General features: G+C 39.5%; 1 protein-coding gene and 1 long non-coding RNA gene across 2 annotated transcripts in view; one reads left to right on the forward strand and one right to left on the reverse strand.

Moving 5' to 3' along the window:
• The window catches only part of CCDC192 (coiled-coil domain containing 192), a 228,412-nt gene that overhangs the window by 174,991 nt on the left and 32,912 nt on the right, over nucleotides 1-20,509 (reverse strand). Inside the window, exon 3 of the mRNA XM_070793222.1 lies at nucleotides 18,190-18,297. Within this exon, the coding sequence (XP_070649323.1) occupies nucleotides 18,190-18,297 (108 nt within the window). The remainder of the gene's footprint in view (nucleotides 1-18,189; nucleotides 18,298-20,509) is intronic.
• The window catches only part of LOC139184116 (uncharacterized), a 311,899-nt gene that overhangs the window by 51,521 nt on the left and 239,869 nt on the right, over nucleotides 1-20,509 (forward strand). The gene's annotated exons all lie outside the window — the stretch shown is intronic.

Below are 20,509 nucleotides of genomic sequence, written 5' to 3' on the forward strand. Positions count from 1 at the left end.
TGTTGATGTTCTGGGAAACAGTTTTGTGATTCTTCAAAGAGCTAAAAATAGAATTACTATTATACGGATTATATGGTTCAACAATTTCACTCCTAGGGTATGTAGATACCAAAAAGAAATGAAAGCATATATCCACACAGAAACTTGTACACAGATGTTCATTGCAGCATTATTTTTAATAGCTAAAAGGTAGAAACCAAATATCTGTTAACAAATGAATAAACAAATTGTGTTGTATACATACAATGAAAAATATTATTCAATCATAAAAAGGAATGCATTATTGATACTTGCTACAACTTGAATGAATATGGAAAAGATTTTGCTAACAGGAGGAAACCAGACACAAAAGATCACATGTTGTATGATTCCTTTTGTAGGAAATACCCAGAATAGATAAGCCCATAGAGACAGAAGCAGATTAGTGGTTGGTTGTCAGGAGATAGGTAGAAGGGATTATGGGGAATCATTACTTAATAGGTAGGAAGTAATTCTTCTTCTGGGATGGAGAAAAATGTTGAAACTCAAGACAGGTTGTGGTTATACAACATTGTGAACACACTAAATGCCACTGAACTGTATCTATTTAAAAATGGTTAATTGTATTTATGTGAATTTCACCTCCTTTAAAAGAAAATGAGTTTCTGATTGGTGAAAATGGTTAAGAAAATTGTCATCATTATGTCCATTTCACTGTTCAATTTTGGATGAATGAACTCAAAGTTCACATAGGTACTCAATACTCCTCTGACATCAAAATACTGTATTTTCCTATTGGGAAATATGCATTCTTCCTCTCTGAGAAAACTATTTATTATTCTCCGCTCTTTCCTCAAATATCATTTCATACTTTCTTTCTCATCAAAATTCCACCTTCATCCCAAATGATCACCTCATCAATAATTCACTGAAAAAAAAATAGAGGCTGCCAGATGGCTATTCCCTCACTTTCTCATCAGCCAATATATAAACCTTCCTGCAGCAGACTCTACTAATCTCTTTCCCAATGACCGTCTCCCCATTTATCCCTTTCTACCAGACACCCAATTTGGATTAGCCAGCAGCCATGTGTTTAGGGAAGCTTGGTCTTGTCCATTTCCAGCAAATGAATCACTGTTGCTCAGCCAGCCCTGTTGGGCTCCGTTCCCAGGTATAAAAGATTATTTTAGGCATGAGCCTGCAATCCAGTAGAGGCCCCTTGAGCCTTGAGGAAAAGGCTCTTGACCAGATTTTTTTTTAAAGATATACAGGACGAAGAACATCTCTTTTTTTGCAGGATGTTCTGACTGCATATAATGCTTGGAATTGTTGCAGTTACTGTGTAAGACAGTCAACACTGAGGATGGGAGAGCAAAGGATAGGTAACACCTGTGTTTTTGTTGACATTCTTGAGTTGTTGAATTAGCAAATGCTGGAACTGCTCCATCTCTGGACTTACTCTTATGTGCGATGATAGCTGGCCTTAACATATTACTTTAATTGGGTTTCTGTTGAAGGAAAAAGCACCCTTACTTAACAAATGGAGAAGCTTTCTTCTATCAAAGGCCAGTCCTTTCACTTGGCTTTGAATCTCATCTTCTCTAATCTGTCAAAAGCCTTTGCTCCTGTAATTTCCACAGCCTCCCAGTCCCCTTCCATTTCTGCATGCTCTTTCTCACTATTACCCTTTCTGGATGACTCTGCTCAGCGTATAAACATGTCATAATAACTGCAATAAACAAAAGCTGTCTGTTGAACTCTCCCCCAGCTCCTCCTCTAATCATCATCCCATTTCTATGCTGCTTTTCCCACTCAAGCTTCTTTTTTTTTTTTTTTTAATTTTTTATTCCTTTATTTCTCATGTGTTCCCCATCCTGAACCCTCCTCCCTCCTCCCTCCCCATACCATCCCTCTGGGTCATCCCAGTGCACCAGCCCCAAGCATCCAGCATCGTGCATTGAACCTGGACTGGCATCTCATTTCATACATGACATTTCACATGTTTCAATGCCATTCTCCCAAATCTTCCCACCCTCTCCCTCTCCCACAGAGTCCATAAGCCTGTTCTATACATCAGTGTCTCTTTTGCTGTCTCGTGTACAGGGTTATCGTTACCATCTTTCTAAATTCCATATATATGCGTTAGTATACTGTATTGGTGTTTTTCCTTCTGGCTTACTTCACTCTGTATAATAGGCTCCAGTTTCATCCACCTCATTAGAACTGATTCAAATGTATTCTTTTTAATGGCTGAGTAATACTCCATTGTGTATATGTACCACAGCTTTCTTATCCATTCATCTGCAGATGGACATCTAGGTTGCTTCCATGTCCTGGCTATTATAAACAGTGCTGTGATGAACATTGGGGTACACGTGTCTCTTTCCCTTCTGGTTTCCTCAGTGTGTATGCCCAGCAGTGGGATTGCTGGATCATAAGGCAGTTCTATTTCCAGTTTTTTAAGGAATCTCCACACTGTTCTCCATAGTGGCTGTACTAGTTTGCATTCCCACCAACAGTGTAAGAGGGTTCCCTTTTCTCCACACCCTCTCCAGCATTTATTGCTTGTAGACTTTTGGATTGCGGCCATTCTGACTGGCGTGAAATGGTACCTCATAGTGGTTTTGATTTGCACTCAAGCTTCTTAAGATGATTGTCTACCCACACCGTTATCACTTTCTTACAGTCTTCTCACACTTTTTTATTTTCTGAAGGAAAAAAAAAATTATTGGCTTATATAACTGGGGAATCAGTAGATTTCTGTTTCATTCGCAACTTCCACAGACTCCAAAGAAATCATAGTGCTCTCTTTTTACCTCTCCATCTTGGTAGTGTTCCTATGTGTTGGCTTCATGATTTCCCAGGGCAGACAAGCCTTCTTCACACATTGGGGAAGATGCTACCTGTCACCTTCCAGGTTCAGGTCCTCAATAGTAAAACAGCGTGTCCTCCGGTAACAAGATGGAAAAGAACTGTATTTGCCCCACCTGTGTTCATATGGCCACTCCTGGGTAGATCTTTATGGTCAGGAAAATGGGATCTCATAACTGTTTGGACCTAGGTCATGTGCTTCAATCCCATTCCTTCTAGTAAGGAATATTGTGGTTGACGGTCCCAGGATTATTAAAAGATTGGAGCCCGAAGGAACTATTCTCCAGAAAAGGTAAACATAAAACAGAAGCCAATTAAAATTCACCCTCTGTGTTCAGCACAATTACATCCTTGTGCTCATGAGGATGTGCTTTCCCCCAAGTGTTCCTGCCTAATACCGTGTGTCTATTCGACATTAATCCAAAATGTACTTTCCCTCTCGAAAGGAGACAACCTACAGTCATGTCAAGTTCCTACATCTGGCTTCACATTTTGTGTATATCTCTCTGAATCAAATCCAGATGAGCCTCATCATGATACAGGCATGAGACAATATTTAATGCACCCTCCCTAATACGTCTAAAATACAGGGAAAACAGGATAATCACAGTATTATTCTCCTTTAAAGGAGCAGGGAAGGGAAACAATTTACAGTTGTCATAGGCCAGTGCGAGCATCACATTCTCTCAGCAATAATGAGGCCTATCCTGGTGATGCAATGAGTGGAGGTGGAGGTTTCTGGTCTGTTTGATTCTGTTTCTAACCTCTGGGAGCTTTCTTTGTCCTTTTCTTCCACGGTCACCGTCAAGAAAAAGGCTAGAAGGCATGCCTTTGGTAGGGGGTGTACTATGTTTTAGTTTTGGGTGTATCAGTAATTCCTCTATTTGTCAAGACCATTTCAGTTACATTACAGAAAACTAATGCAAATTGGTTTCCATTAAAAAGATAATTAATTGGTTCATTTAACTGAAAAGTAGAGGCACCCTTAAATTCTGAGTCTTAAATTAGATTCTCAGAATTCCCTTCCTCCCTCCCTCTCTCTCTCCTAACCTCTCTCCTTTTTATGCTACAAGGAAAAAATTCCCCGTGGCTGTGAAGAGGGCTACCCTGGATTATTTCTCTCTCCTAATCTCTGTTCTTCGCCTCTGCCCTCTGCCCCCACTACTCTACTAAAACTGATTGTGCCTAGGTTGCCTATGAGTCTCATTTTTCCAAATGCAATGGACACATTTTGGGCAATCTTTTTCAATTGCCCAGTAAAATATTACACATTTGAGGATGCCATGCCTCATGAAACACTGACTTCTTACTGCTTCCAGCACACGAGTCTCCGGATTTCTTCCTGAGTCTTAGTTCCCTTGGCTAGATTTTCATCTTCTTCCACTCCTCTAAATATCAAAATCTGAAAGTCCTTGCAGATCTCATTAAGTGCCATGGTTGAAACACTAGTTATACACCTGTTTATGGCTCCCAATTTTTCTACATGTACCACTTAACTTATATATCCAACAACCTACTTGATATTGTGCTTGAATACTTACTAGGCAACCAACAATTAATGCCTTCATAAAAAAAGAATGAAATAATGCCATTTGCAGCAACATGGATGCATCTAGAGATTATTATACTAAGTCAGAAAGAGAAAGACAGATACCATGTAACATCACTTATATGTGGAATCTAAACTGTGACACAAGCGCACTTATCTACAAGACAGGAACAGACCCACAGACATACAGACACACTGATGGCTGCCAAAGGGGAGAAGGGGTGAGGGAGGCATGGGTGGGGAGTTTGGGGTTAGCAGATGCAAAGTATAGACAAACAATAAGGTCCTTCTGTATTGCATAGGGGACTATGTTCAATATCCTGCAATACTATAGTGGAAAGGAATATGGAAAGAATATACATATATATCTGAACCATATTGTATAGCAGAAATTAACACAACATTATAAATCAACTATACTTCAATAAAATTTTAAGAAAGGATGAATATATTCAAAATTAACTCCTCATATTCTATAGCTTCCCAGGACTTCTCTCTTAATAAATGGAACCAGTCATCCATATGTTTAAGCCACAAGTATATTTAAAACTCTTTCTTTCACCATCTACCCAATCCTTCATAGAGGACAATTATTTTTTTTTCTTTTTTTTTAAATTTTAATTGGAGGCTAATTACAATATTGTATTGGTTTTGCCATACATCAACATGAATCTGCCACAGGTGTATACGTGTTCCCCCTCCTGAACCCCCCTCCCACCTCCCTCCCCATACCATCCCTCTGGGTCGTCCCGGTGCACCAGCCCCAAGCATCCTGTATCCTGCATCGAACCTGGAGAGGACAATTATTAAAACCACCTCATAGTAATGTGAATTGTTATGTTTATCTCCTCTTGTTGGTTCTCTTAGATCATCTCCTTCACAATCCACACCCACATACACAGCAATTCATATTGTAGAAGAGGTTTCCAGTGTCACTCAAAAACCACTCAAAAACAAATTGAGTCTTGGCAGTCCTTGCAGAACTCATGCTACAGAGAGGAGTGACTATTTAAAAACACAGGCTTTGCTTGTGCTAAAAAGTTTTGCAAGCTGAGTTGGACTAGTACTACAAGCTACTAAATTCCTTGGCAATAAATAACTGAGGCAAGCACTGTAAAAATTACCTATCCTATCTGTGGATGGGCAAGAACCCCTGTGTCTGAAGATACTTTCAGGTCACAGAACTGGTTTGGTCTCTCTTCAGTTTTACAGCTAAAAACAAACAACAAATTCCTCATCCTACCCCCATCCTAGACAAAACAGACTTTTACATTTATTAACATTTCTGCTTTTAACAAGTTATTTCTAGCCATTCCTAGGTTTATGTACATCTTAAAATAGACTTCCCAAGTCTATAATTTAGAAGCATGGTTACCCCGTTTTAGTTTGCTGGGGCTGCTGTTAGAGTACCACAGACTGAGTGGCTTAAATATACATTTATTATCTCACTGCCTTGGACGCCAGTTCAAAATCAAGTGTCAGTAGGGTTAGTTCCTTCTAAGGGCTGTGATAAAGCATCTCTTCTATGTCTCTTTTCTGGCTTCTGGCAATCTTTGGTATTCCTTGGCTTCTAGAAGCATGACTTTGGTCTCTACAGCTTCATTTTACATGACTTCTCCCTGTATGTTTGTGTCCAAATTTCTACTTTTATGAGGATGCAGGCTTATTGGATTAGGAGCCTATCCTACTCCAACATGTCCTCATTTTAACTAACTACATCTGCAAAAACCATATTGACTGATGATGTTGTGTTCTGAGATACTAGGAGTTAGACCTTCAACATTTGAAATTGGAAGGGACCAAATTTAACTGTAATACCCCCAAGTTGGGATAGGGCAAAGCAGGGAACTCTGAGGAGTGAAGAAACACTTATTTAAACTCTGAATGAAAATACAAATATTCACCAAAAAGCCAATTGATAGTTAAAATCTAAAGTTAGGGATCCAGGCAGAGATTCCTAAGATCCATTTAATCTCCAAATATGTCCTCTGGGTCATATGAATATGTAACTTTTCAATGTCTATGAGTTTATTTCTGTTTTTTTAAAAAGTTTATTTGCATCATTTTTTTTTTTTTTTTTTTTTAGATTCCAAGTATAAGTGATATCACATGGTATTTTTTCCTCTGCCCAACTTATTTAACTTAGTAGGACAATCTCTAGGTCCATTCATGTTGCCGCAAATGGTATTATTTCATTCTGTTCTACGGCTGAGTAATGTTCCTGTGCGTGTGTGTGTTTGTGTGTATGTGTGTTTATCACATCTTCTTTATCCATTCATCTGTCAATGGGCATTTAGGTTGCTTCCATGTATTGGCTATTGGAAATATTGCTGCTAGGAACATGGGGGTGCATGTACATTTTCAAACTAAAGTTTGTGTTTTTCTCAGATACATGCCCAGGAATCAGATTACTGGATCATATGGCAACTTTGTTTTTAGTTTTTTAAGGAATCTTCATTCTGTTCTCCACAGTGGTTGTACCAATTTGCATTCCCACCAACAGTTTGAGAGGGTTCTCTTTTCTCTACATCCTCTCCTCTCCAGCATTTATTGTTTGCAGACTTTTCGACAATGCCCATTCTGATTGGTGTGATACCTCATTGTAATTTTGACTTGTATTTCTCTAATCATTAACAGTGTTGACCTGTTGTCCATCTGTATATCTTCCTTGGAGAAATGTCTTCTTTGGTCTTTCATTCATTTTTTTTTTAATTGGGTTATTTGTTTTTTTGATATTGAGCTCTATGACCTTTTGTATATTTTGGAAATTAATCTCATCTTACATTTAGATCTTTAATCTATTTTGCATTTAATTTTGTGTATGGTATTAGAGAATGCTTTAATTTTAATCTTTTACATGTAGCTGTCCAGTTTTCCCAGCACCACTAGTTGAAGAGACCATCTTTTCTCCATTGTATATTCTTGCTTCCTTTGTTATAGATTATTTGACCATAAGTGCATGGGTTTATTTCTAAGCTTTCTATCCTGTTCCACTGATCTGTATGTCTGTTTTTGTGTTTTGATTACTGTAGCTTTTAAGTATAGTCTGAAGTGAGGGAAGCATGAATCCTCTAGCTCCGTTTTTCTTTCTTAAGCTTGTTTTGCTTTTTGGGGACCTTTTGTGTTTCCATACAAATTAAATTTTTTTTCTAGTTCTGTGATAAATGCCATGGGTAATTTGATAGGGATTGCATTGAATCAGTCTAGTCAAAGCTATGGTTTTTCCAGAAATGTATGGATGTGAGAGTTGGACTATAAAAAAAGTTGAGCACCAAAGAATTGACGCTTTTGAACTGTGGTGTTGGAGAAGACTCTTGAGAGTCCCTTGGACTGCAAGGAGATCCAGTCCATCCTAAAGGAAATCAGTCCTGAATATTCATTGGAAGGACTGATGCTAAAGCTGAAACTCCAATACTTTGACCACCTGATGAAAAGAACTGATTCATTTGAAAAGACCCCGATGCTGGGAAAGATTGAAGGTGGGAGGAGAAGGGGATGACAGAGGATGAGATGGTTGGATGGCATCACCGACTCAACAGACATGAGTTTGAGTAAACTCTGGGAGTTGGTGATGGACAGGGAGGCCTGGCATGCTGCAGTCCATGGGGTCTCCAAGAGTCAGACACCACTAAGCAACTGAATTGACTGAACATTGAATCTGTAGATTGTCTTTGATAGTATCATTTTAATAATATTTTCTTCTAATCCAATATGTTAAATCTTTCCATCTGTTTGTATCTTTTTTTTTTTTTTTTAAATCAGTGTCTAATAGTTTTCAGAGTACAGTCAATTGATGTTTAAAATACAAAGTTAGGGATCCAGGCAGAGATTCCTAAGATCCATTTAATCTCCAAATATGTCCTGTGGGTCATATGTTAAATCTTTCCATCTGTTTGTATTGTCTTTTTTTTTTTTTTCCATCAGTGTCTTTTAGTTTTTAGAGTACAGATCTATTGCTTCCTTAGGGTTTTTTTTTTTTTTTTTTTTTTTGATGCAATGGTTGGGATCAGTCTTGAATACTACTTTTCCATTTAATTAATTACCAAACCATCTCCTAAATATTTCTTGTTTATTTTTTCTCTTCACTACTGATAGGCATTTATCATTTCTAAAGTGGATTTTTGCAAGAGCCTATACACTGATATACCTGACTCTGGTCTTCTGATAAATCTGTTCTTCTCAGTAGACTCTGAATTTTCTCTCTGAAGGCAAATCTGAATACCCTTCAAACCCTTTAATGTCTCCCCTTTGCCTATAGGTCAACTCTGAATGTTTTGATGGAAAGAGCATGAGCTTTGACATCAGAGAGACAAATGGATAGATTCTAACTTGATTTGAGACCTTAGGGAAGTCGCTGTTTGTACTTCAATTCCATGTGGTGTGGTGGAAGATACAGACAAATAGTTACAACCGACAGAGGTGGGGGTGGTAAAATGGGAGAATGGTTATGAGAGCACCTAGTAAGGACATCTAACTCAAACTTGAAAGAGGAAGAAAAACATTTTGGGGTAGGTGGCCATCTAATTGAAGACCCAAAAGGAGAAATTTGTTGAATTGTGTTGGATAACAGAAAAGGGAATGAGAGGTGGTGATGGGAACAGAGCAGAGCAATTCTCTGCAGAAGCAGAGGGAAAGGGATGAATTAATTAAAACTTGACTATGAGGAACAAGGGGCTTCCCAGGGGATGCTAGTGGTAAAGAATCTGCCTGTCAATGCAGGAGACTCGGGTTCAATCTCTAGGTTGGGAAAATCCCCTGGAGTAGGAAATGGTTACCCACTCCAATATTGTTGCGTGGGGAATCCCATAGACAGAGGAGCCAGTGAACTACAGTTCATGGGGTCACAAAAGAGGAAAACATGACTGTGCACAAGGAACAAAGCCTTTTTTTTTTTTTTAGTAGATGAGACAGGTAATAGCGAATATACTACTTTTTAAGAAATTGAAAGTGGGTGTAATAGTAATATACTGGGAGTGGTGTAACATAAAACTGGAGAAACAAACAGGGGATTAGATCACAAAGGATTGTAAAATTTGTTAAGAAGTATATGTTTGATCCTGAGAGTAAATTGGGGCTAATTTACGATCTAAGTAAGGAAAAATATGCGGTCTGTGTTGCAGAATCTTCCCTCTGGCTGTAGTGTTGAGGAGCCATCAATAAGCACCACAATGAAAGTAAAGTAGGGAGAAGTTTCTGGAGTTGGTGGCTTGGACAAGGGCAGTGGTGATAGAGAGAAAAGAAGATGGATTGAAGAACTCTTTGAGAGGCATCATTCATAGTACTTAGCATTTGGATGCGGAGAAGGCACTGGCACCCCACTCTAGTACTCTTGCCTGGAAAATCCCATGGACGGAGGAGCCTGGTGGGCTGCAGTCTGTGGGGTTGCTAAGAGTTGGACGCGACTGAGCGACTTCACTTTCACTTTTCACTTGCATGCATTGGAGAAGGAAATGGCAACCCACTCCAGTGTTCTTGCCTTGAGAATCCCAGGGACAGGGGAGCCTGGTGGGCTGCCGTCTATGGGGTCACACAGAGTTGGGCACAACTGAAGTGACTTAGCAGCAGCAGCAGCATTTGGATGTGTGGGGTGAGGAGAGGAGAGAATCAAAGCAGCACAGATTTCTGATATAGCCACAAGAGAACTGTGGGCAGCTATCCTTGGCTTAGGGGATGTGAGAGCAGCAACAGATTTGGGACAGGAAGCTAATAGGCAGGTAGGGCTTGAGTTGCCTCTTAGAGCCTTGGTGGACCCGTCAGTAGGCAGTTGGAAGTTCAGACACGGGATCAGGAGGAAGACTTGGTTCTTTTTGATAGGTTGTGTGCTCTGAAGGCAAGTCATCAAGGGAGAATGTCTAGAAAAAGCATACAAGTGGGCTGCAATCCCACAAAAGGGTTCTCATCATTTGCGAAATGGAAATACACATTTCCAGGGCCAGTGGGAGAAATACAGGAGGCTAAAATACATAGGAGTACCTTGCAGAGTGCTTAGTTCACAGTTAAGTGTTCAACAAATGTTTTATTGAATGAATAAATGAATAATTTAACAAAATTATACACCTAATTTACTAATTTCCTTGTAGAGATTAAGCAAAGTGAAAGTTAGCTTGCCATCACTGAGACAGTCTTAAGAGGAAAAGGAAGGTTATGCCCATGCGAAAAAGACACCTGCACTTATCAGCAGAGCCAAGACTTATAAGGGAGAGAGGACTTTGCCTTTTTTTTAGACAAGAAAGTCACATTTATTAGTACTCGGTCAGCTATTTAAAGCTGACCTCAGTTTGATCTTGACATTTACAAGCAAAAGGAAATCTTTAGTTATGTAATAGGCCAGAAATCCATGCGTCCCTCCTATAACAATGACAACAGAAGCCCATTTGTCATTATGCTTGATTCTACTCAAAACAACACATCTCTTCACCAGCTTGTAGTCTTTTCTTACATTCTCTGAGGTTCCCAGTCAATGTGCAACAATTCAGTAAGGGGGTTAAAATTAAGGATTGCTTAGATACAAGGGTGTGTGTGTGTGTGTGTGTGTGTGTGTTAAGGGGGAAATCTTCTGTAATAAAATAAACTAGAACCAAATTGTTTAACAAAATTCTCAATTACTAGGTTTCATGGTGATTAGGAAAGACTTTCCAAGTTAAACAAGCTGTTTGTGATTTTGTGGCATTAAAGTAGACTTCCAAACAGACTGGAAAACAAAAACTCATTCACAAAAACTCATGATTTCGGCTTGGCATATCAAGCATAATTCCTGAGCATTTGCAGAAATGAATACTCCTACCAAGGGCACATTACTTATTTCAAATAAACTTGACATCAAGGGATCCACTGTTGCATTTAAACAATGAAAAAAGAACCAGAACATTTTTGAGACAATCTCAGTATGCATCAAATCACTTTTAGCTACTCATACACATAATCGGCATCTAAAAATTTGCTGGAGATCTATGTTCTTTCTATTGCTAAATGTAAAGTAAACAGATTGAACACTAAGAGGCAAACAATGGAGTTTATTTTACAGCCTGAGACATACAGTGATGAATAAATTTTAGTTATTAGAGTCTTTGTCTTTCTATTGGTTTGCTTACTTTGCTCAGTGTTAAAGGTAAAAAGATCAGTTAGATGTCTCATTCAATCCCCAGAAACTACTCCATAAGTCAGAGGGGTTCACGATACTCCTTACACTAAAAGAGAGGATTGGTAAAGGACCAAGAAGACCGAATCTAATTCCAGCTCAAAAATTTACCTGGGATTTGCAACCAGAAGTACCTGCTGAAAGTCACACTGTTACAGAGCATTGGAATTGAATTGAGAGTCCACAGAGTCCTGCATTTATGAATGGTTGATTTTTGACAAGGCTGTCAAGACCATTCAGTGGGGAAACATTGTCTCTTCAACAAATGGGGAAACCAGATCTTCACATGCAAAATAACACTGAAGTTATTAGGACAAAGCAACAGAATTGTCAAGGGGTTGGATGAGCAAAGGACATATTTGGCAGCCTAATATCCATTCTCCCCTTCTTAGTAAAACTGTCTTCATACTCTTGGGGTGACAATGTACCCAGCTAAAAATCCATGTTTCCTAGCCCCAATGGTAATAACTGTGGTCAAGCATAAGTAAGAATTCATTAGGGAAGTATTAGAGAAAAGCTCTTCAAAGAGGCTGCTCAGTTGTCCATCTCTGTTTTGCACTTGGTCTTTCCATCTGCATGCTGCTTGACTCTATGAATGGCTGCAGGTGCCTCTTGGACCCTGAGGATGGAAGCCATGTTTGAATGCATGGAGACCAAGCTCAGGCCTCGGAGGGCTGCGGAGCCCTGAGAGGGCTGCCAGACTTACTCTGTTACTTGTTTAGGCCACTCTTATTTGGGTTGTTTGTTTCATGCATCCCAGACTAATCCGAACTGATTCACTTAGTTACTGTGCAGCTGGGAGACACAGAACAGGGATGACAGCTTCCCTTCAGCCTTTGGATTGAGTTAGGGCTGAAGCTTCAGTGTAGAGTGGGAACTTGTTAGAAATGCACATTCTTGACCCCCATGCCAGGTGAACATATCAGATACTCTGGGGGTGGGACCCCACAATCTGTCTAACAAGCTTTCTAGGTTCTCGTTTGGGAACCAAGGTGAGTTCTTTCTGTTCAGTGCTGCTTGAGTAAGAAACTTCTTTAAATGGCTTTGATCTATGATCACATGTTCTTAAGAACAGAGTCTTTGGATTTTAAAAATACTCATGTTCTAATATCAGCCTCACTGCTTATTAACTGCATAGTGTTGAGAAAATGACATGCTTTTGAGTCTCAGTTTTCTTCACAGGGATTATAATAATAGCGCCCCTCCTAAGGTTCTCATGTGGGGCAGATGAAATGTCTATCAGTCTAAGCACAGTACTTGAAACACTATAGGTGCTTAGTAAATGTTAGTTCCTCCACTCTCTGCCTACCATTGGTAATACTTGGCAGAGGTCTGGGACCGGGCCTCCACCTCTGCAGGATGTGAACTTAGACACCACCCCCCAGCTGTGCCCTCTTTCAAGCATTGCCTGCATTGTAGCTTCTGATGTTCTTTAAGATCGAGGGTAACCTCAGGCAGAGAGATTCTAGGTGAAAAAAGTGAAGAAACTGCCTTTGAATATAACATAATTGGCCAAGTACAGTAAAAAGTGAGAACATAGGAAGTTGCTATTATTAATTTTATTTTGAGCTTTCATAAAAGTCTCTCTCATCGGGTAAGGGAAAAATTAACTGGCATGTTAGCTATTACTAAGTATGAAAAAGGATCCCATGTGCTTTATTTAAAAAATTGAGAAATAAAACTACCATATTCTCATTTGAAATTTCTCTGCGTTTTGAGTATTGCCAATAAATCTCTCTTTATGAAAACAGAAGGGGAAAAATTATATTTATGCTCCAAAAGATCATCAAGGGCCCCTTACTGTGTCTTGTGTATATCCTTTTCCTATGTGGAAAAAACAATAGGAAAAAAGGTCAAGTTCTCCATCAAGCCTCCCACCTCCAAGCGCTTGCTTCAAAGCATGACATTTCTTTCCCAATTGGTTTTTATGCCACACACCACATGTAACTGATTTTTTGCTAAGTATGGTATCCAAAAGATGCCTAAAGCTAATTCTGACTACATAATTGTTGCTGGATTCACCTCCTTGGTAAGAAAATGATCACAAATTTTCTCCACTAGAGTTTTCTGTCCCTGAAACCCCAGAAAGTCCAGGTACCAGCACTGTCCATTCAGCTCCCCATCTGGGCAAAACCATAGAAGAAAATCATATATAAATCATATAGAGAATGGACAGAATGAAGCAGAAGGAAAGAAGGTTAAAGTAATAAAGAAGTCCCTTTACCAAACAAGTTGCTGAGGAAGAGGAGAAAAGAAAGCAAGGCAGTGGAAAAGCCAACTAGGACCAAGGAGCTGGGGTGGGGATGGGGTCTTTCCTGGTTGAAAGACTCTGATATTCTTAAGCTCTTTTACTAGCATCTCTCAGAGTGTTTGAAAGACACACAAATCACTGAGAGACGCCAGTAAAAGAGCCAACTTACACACACACACACATTAGCCCATGACTCAGAGGTTCACACAGTTCTGTTATGACCACTATGAGGAGTAGAGATAATCAACATTTATTGAGAACCTACTAAGAACCAGGTACAGTCACTCAAAGCTCACAACAGCCCGATGAAACCAGTGTGCTTACCCTCTTCTACAGAAGATAGCTTTGACTCAGAGAGACTAAGTGAACTGCTCAAGGTTATAAAGCTAGCAAGTAGTGGAGCAGAAGCAAACCCCGAACTCTCCTGGGTCTGCTGCTGGAAGCCAGGAACCAGAGACTGATGATGAATGAGAGACGGGACCAGCGCTGTTGCCAGAGGAAGCAGCTCAGGAACTGGCCGGCGGCGTCCCTCTGTGCTCTATCTCTGGATCTGTGCTCCATTGTGAAACTGTGGCTGTTCCTGACAATTTCTTAGCATAAAAGCTTTGGGGTTTCTTTGCTCCTGTGTGGTTGTAAATTGCAGCCCCTGAGCCCTTTCCTTTGTCCTTCCTCATGTGCATTGCTGATAGAAACCAGCACACAGGCAAAACCTGCTCTTTTATGAGTTTTTCCTGAAAACTTTTTACTCTTCGTTTCTCCTCTTTAAGTCTTTTCCTTCATTCCCATTCCTCCTTCTAGTCTTTTATATACTACCTAATTTCCAGACCTTTCCTCCCACTGATCGTAACCTACAGAAAATTTAAGTAAGTGTTTTCTTTAGCAAAACTTGGCAATGTTTTGAATTACTTACCATTATTACCCAGGACAAGAGGTGGATTCTTATGTCCCTTTCTCCCTCTGGCCCATTGACTTGCTGCAAACTTATTTCTGAGAGCTGTGAACAGCCCAGATTAAAAGTCTAATTGTAAATTATCCTGATCTCATATTTCTTTTGACACTAGTGACATGACTAAAGAGAAATAAAGAATAATTGTTAGCTAAGGGAAACCAACAAAGAAGTCTGTTTTCTGTGTGACCTCACAGAGGAAGTGCCACAAACTCCTTTCTTCCTCACTATTTCTAAGTTTCTTCTTTTGCATAGTGAACCAGCAGAGGTCTTACTGAAAGTGACCCTAGGAAGATTCAGTTTAAGTAAACAGACCCAGGACCTACAAGTGCTTCAGTTCAGTTCAGTCGCTTGGTCGTGTCCAACTCTTTGCGACCCCATGAATTGTAACACGCCAGGCCTCCCTTTCCATCACCAACTCCAGGAGTTCACTCAGACTCACGTGCTTAGTGTAGATGAATTCAGAGGCATCTGTCTGGGTTGGTTCTATGTGCAACGCTAAGAGCATTAAACTATAATAACATCAACATTTACCCTTTTCTCAGAGGCAGGACCCAGTGGTTGACAGTACCACAAGCTTCCACTCCTTAGCTTCAGCACAAATTTTTGTCCTCAACATTTCCTCTCCTCTCCCCATTTGTTTCTAGCCCACCAGGCCAGCCCATCTGGCCAGTGTCCAACCACAGGGCTGACAAAATGATCTGGATTACCAATGAAAGCTAGCTAGTGTTCCCACCTTCCTTGTGACAAATCCTAAATTAATGGTATTTAAAAGAAGACTTAATATGTATACACGTAAACAGGAAAAATATACTCCACATACACACACACCCCCCACTGTCTGGACCACTAAAGACAATTTCTCTTTTTGCAACCACAAAGTGGCCTAGCCTGGTAAGGAAGACAGTGGCACCCAGTGGACAAACGTTTGATTGTTTGAGACAGGTGTCCCATTCAGAAATCTCCTCCTCTCCCAGCTTTAAGAAAGGTACTCTTACCTTTCCCTATCCTTCTGTCATCCCATTTTTAAAACGTCTACTGAATTTAAAAATAGGGGGAAAGCAAATGTTGTTACAGTTTTAACTCATCAAGAATAAGAGTAAACGGAAACACTGAAGAAAGCAAAAATTTCAGGAGTAAATCCTCTGAGACTAGTGTCTGCATTTGATTAACCTGTTTCAACAGTAACAGTGGAGACAGCCAAATCTAATAAAATACTCAACTTAATTAAAAATGTAATATTAAAAATGCCTGTAATGGGCTTTTTTTCACATGTAATGTTCTCCTTTGCCTCACACCATTGCCAACTTCCAATTAAATTCCCTTGGTTGTATACAAATTTGGCAACTCCAGGGGCAATACTTCAGGAAAATAACACATACAGATCCTGCATATTAATGCTATTTTGCAGTCTGTGTGGGAGCCAGACAAACACCTATTTTCACTCTCCAGCCCTTACTGTGATTCTTTTGATTGTGAGCTACTAGGGTAGAAAAGCTTTGCATATCTTTCTTTCCCCAAACAGCTAACTGGTAACTCACTCATGGTAGTTACAAAGAAATGGTGAAATCCAGTTTCCATTTTACACAATTAATCTGCTAAACACTGAACAGAAGTATCTGAGTGTTTGATGTTACATAAAGGGATCATCTAGTTAAGAATCTTAAATATTAGGGACTAGTTGCATTGGATAAAGATATTTTATAAAGAACAAAAGGGATGAGGACTTTCATGGGTGAGTTGAATTTTACTGATTTAAATTATTAAAAGCATTAAAAGACATTCAATTACAAAGTAAAAGTACATCTTCTTAGTGAAACCTAATGCCAGCAAGGGTGCCCTCAGTTCGCTGTTACCAGTTTCTTCCAGGTCTGCATGCTCTGAAATCCTTGGTTTTTATACTTTGCAATGGTACCTCATGTTTAGCACTATACAAAAATCTTTGTAATTCAAATTTTGCCACAATTTGAAGCTTGCTTTTTATGGCTTAGTAGCTAAGTTGTGTCCGACTCTTCTGACCCCATGGACTGTAGCCCGCCAGGCTCCTCTGTCCAAGGGATTCTCCAGGCAAGAATACTGAAGTGGGTTGCTGTTTCATTCTCCATTGCTTTTTATGGGTGGTTTAAAAAAGAAGACCAGTTGGCAAGCCAGGTTAAGGCATGTGAGTGAGATGGAATCTCCCCAATGGGACTGGGCCTGGGGATACCACTGTTTCATTAATTGATGGATGGCTCCTGTGACCCGTTGCATATATCACATTTAGGCAGCCAGCAGTTAACACATTCCAAAGTAAGAGAGTACATTTTTGGTATGTAGAAAAAAATGGAGGCCATTTATGCACGTATCCCTATATTACCTATGTTCCCTGGTAGCTCAGAAGGTAAATATTCTGCCTGCAATGCAAGAGACCCAGGTTCGATCTCTGGGTGGAAGATCCCCTACAGAAGAGAATGACTACACACTCCAGTATTCTTGCCTGGAAAATCCTGTGGACAGAGGAGCCTGGCAGACTGCAGTTCATGGGGTCGCAAGAGATTTGGACATGACTTAGCCACTAGCACTTCACTTCACTTTCTACATTACATGTTAATTGTATTTAACACATTTCTCCCCTAGTCTCTGCAAAAATTCTTGTAAAATTCTATTGTACTCAACTTTTGCTGTATAGACCCTTGTTATTAAAAACTCAAAATTGTTTTTTGAAAGTTTCTAAAAATTTACTAGCAAAATGGCTCAATCCATGATAAATCAGTGTAACATTTCAAGGTCTCTGTCCTTTTTATTCCACTGACTGCCACCAACAGTGAGCACCAGAGCCCTGTAGGAGGACCCAGACTCTTGGCCCAGTGCCCTCTCCCCAGGGGGAAGGGCCAGAGTAACAGCAGGATTTGTGCCATATACACTATACTGTTTGCAAAGCGTAACGGTGTCAGGAAATGGTCTGAGCTTTACTGATAGTCATGCTCAGTGTCTCTGAAATAGACCTGGTACGTGTGCTGATGACCTACCTGACTGCCCAGACGAAGCTATGCTTCACCTGTTATCTGTTTTGCCTCTGTGGTTTTCAAAACCTAAGAGGGATGCCAATATTTGAAAAACTCTCTTTCTTCACATAATTGGAAAAAGTTGCTCCTGTGGGTTTCCTATAGGTTTTATCTGTTTATAATACAAATATGTTTCACTTATTTCAGAAGTCTACTCGCTTAAAGATGGCTTTCCTAGCTCATGGGCTGTGTGTGAATGAAAACAAAATACAAAAATGTAAGAGAAGTTTTAAAGGCTCAAAAGGTCCATACAGATTAAAGTGATTATTGTAATAACTGAACTGAATGAAATGCTGTGTGTGTGTGTGTGTCTGTATCAGTAGGTACAGAGGTTGAAACACGTATTTAGATTTTCCTCGCTCTATTGCACACTGAGGAACGTATATTTCCAGTCCCAGTGACAAGTATTACCTGTTCGGATAAGACTTTAGCCTTTTCTTCTGCTTCCTTCAGGCAAATCTCCAAGGTCTTGAGTTGTGCCAAAGTAAACGCCATCTGTTCAGTTTCCAGGGACCCTTTCTTTAAAACAATAACCAAGTATTACTTTTTGACATGGGTGGTTTCCTGCATGCATCTCAAACAACTCTGTGGACTAAGGACAGGCTTAATAAACTCACATACATCATCTCCTTTTCTTCTTCAACATAGCAATAAAATAATGAAATGTTATAAAGACAATAGTGTTATTTAACAGTTTAGAGTCTAAAGGCAGAGTTAAAAAGTGCATATTAATGAACAATGAACAACTATATTTATATCAGAAATAAAAGTTGCACATTAACCAAATTTCAACATGGATATTTTATTCTACCTTTGTAAAGTTGTGGTTATTCTACAAGGTTATTCTACAAAGGTAGAATAAAATATCCATGTTGAAATTTGGTTAATGTGCAACTTTTATTTCTGATATAAATATTTTTCAAGAGGTTAAAACCAAATTTCACATTCCCAGTAAGATATGTCACCTAGTATGCCTACATTTTTTTTTTTTTAACATTCACCTATCTTAGTCATTTCAACTCAGGGAAACTTTTGTTTCCTTTGATTATCACCTTCTTATCACACGTTCCATTAAAGCAAAGATACCACATGGTTTAGAATCAGAGTATACATCCCCAGATCATTGCTAATATGACTCAAATCACCAGATGTGTAGTCTTTGTCTCTCAAAATTGTTCTAAAGTCGCTGTTTCTCATGTACAAGCAAAGAGTATGCAAAGTTGGTATGGAATTATCACTTACTAGCACTACTAAGGCTAGGGCACTTCCTGACTACTCTTTGGCCATTGAGACAATTAATTAATAAATACACAGCACTGTGGAAATGTCAAAGGAAAACCCCATTGGTGTTAGGATTCTGATGTTCCTATATCCTTGGGTATGTCCTGTTTTCTTGTGAATGTTCAGGCTGCTGCAGCTGCTTCCAATTATCTCCAGAGTAAAGAAAGAATTGTGTTCCTACATATTAAAAAAAAAAAAACAAAAACTGCTGCTTTATTTTCCCTTTGGTCTAGGAGCCCACCAATTTTACACATATGTGCATTTCCTGACGATACAATAGAGCCATCTGGTGGTAAATGGAACCAGCCATAAAAATAAGGCATTCATTCAGTTCCTATAATTGTTCATACCATCCTCCGAACCTTAAAGCCTTGCCATGGACCTCTAATAAAACTGAAACTACATGGGATGAGGGGCAAAAAAATGTTCTGTCTCAAAAAGAGCATGGCTCCTAAGTCGCACAAGACTGTATACTTTCCCCCAGGTCAGCCTTTGGTGGGTAAACATTTTGGGTGAGAACAGTGATATTCTAATAGATGAACAGTGATATTATCTATTCAGGGATGAACCAATAACTTTCAGTCTCCCATACATGATTCTAATAATTTCAAGAGTCAGTCTAAAACATCTCAAAACATGAGCTGCAAAACAAAATTGTTGTGTATTTATACTTTTAGGTAGTTTATCTAGCAAAACATTTTATGCCTAAAGGGGAAATTGTTGAGAGTCCAAACTATTTTTAAGAAAAACAACTAAGTGTCCCTGATCTAGATCACTATTTCCAAGGAGAATCTTCTTGTCTAGTATTTGACCTCAAGAGGAAGTTTTAAAAATCGTTATGAGTAAACCCAGCAAGATCATCTAATCTACTTTTCTAGGTCTTTTTCTCCAAACATCCCTAATTTTCCCTGCCAGAAAGGACAACCATTTCCAGTAAAACAAAAGCATTACAAGTCAAAGCCAAATGAAACAGGTTTGACTGGGGACTGTTATTAAATAGCATAGGGCTTTTTGTACAGGTAGATTTAAGAGAGCATCGTATGTTACAGAACAGGGAGCGTCCTGAGCAAACTGTGAGGAGTGCAAAGCGTGTCTTCTGTACCTTTACCCCAGTCGTCACTCCCCATTCCCTGACTTGCCTTCCTGCCCCCTCTCCTTTAAGGGAAAGAGCCATGAATGTACCTACTTTGGAGTAAAAATGGCTTACAAAAAGTCAAGCACTTTTTAATAGGAAACACCTCCATTAACGAAACAAAAGACTACAGATTAAATCAAGAATAATCTCAGAAATAAGGCTTTCCAGGTGGCTCAGTGGTAAAGAATCCACCTGCCAAAGCAGGAGACATGGTTTGATCCCTGGGTCAGGAAGATCCCATAGAAGCGGGCATGGCAACCCACTCCAGTATTCTTGCCTGGAGAATCCCATGGACAGAGGTGCCTGGTAGGCTAT

Source organism: Bos indicus, chromosome 7, assembly GCF_029378745.1.
Source record: "Bos indicus isolate NIAB-ARS_2022 breed Sahiwal x Tharparkar chromosome 7, NIAB-ARS_B.indTharparkar_mat_pri_1.0, whole genome shotgun sequence".
Taxonomy (NCBI): Eukaryota; Metazoa; Chordata; class Mammalia; order Artiodactyla; family Bovidae; genus Bos; species Bos indicus.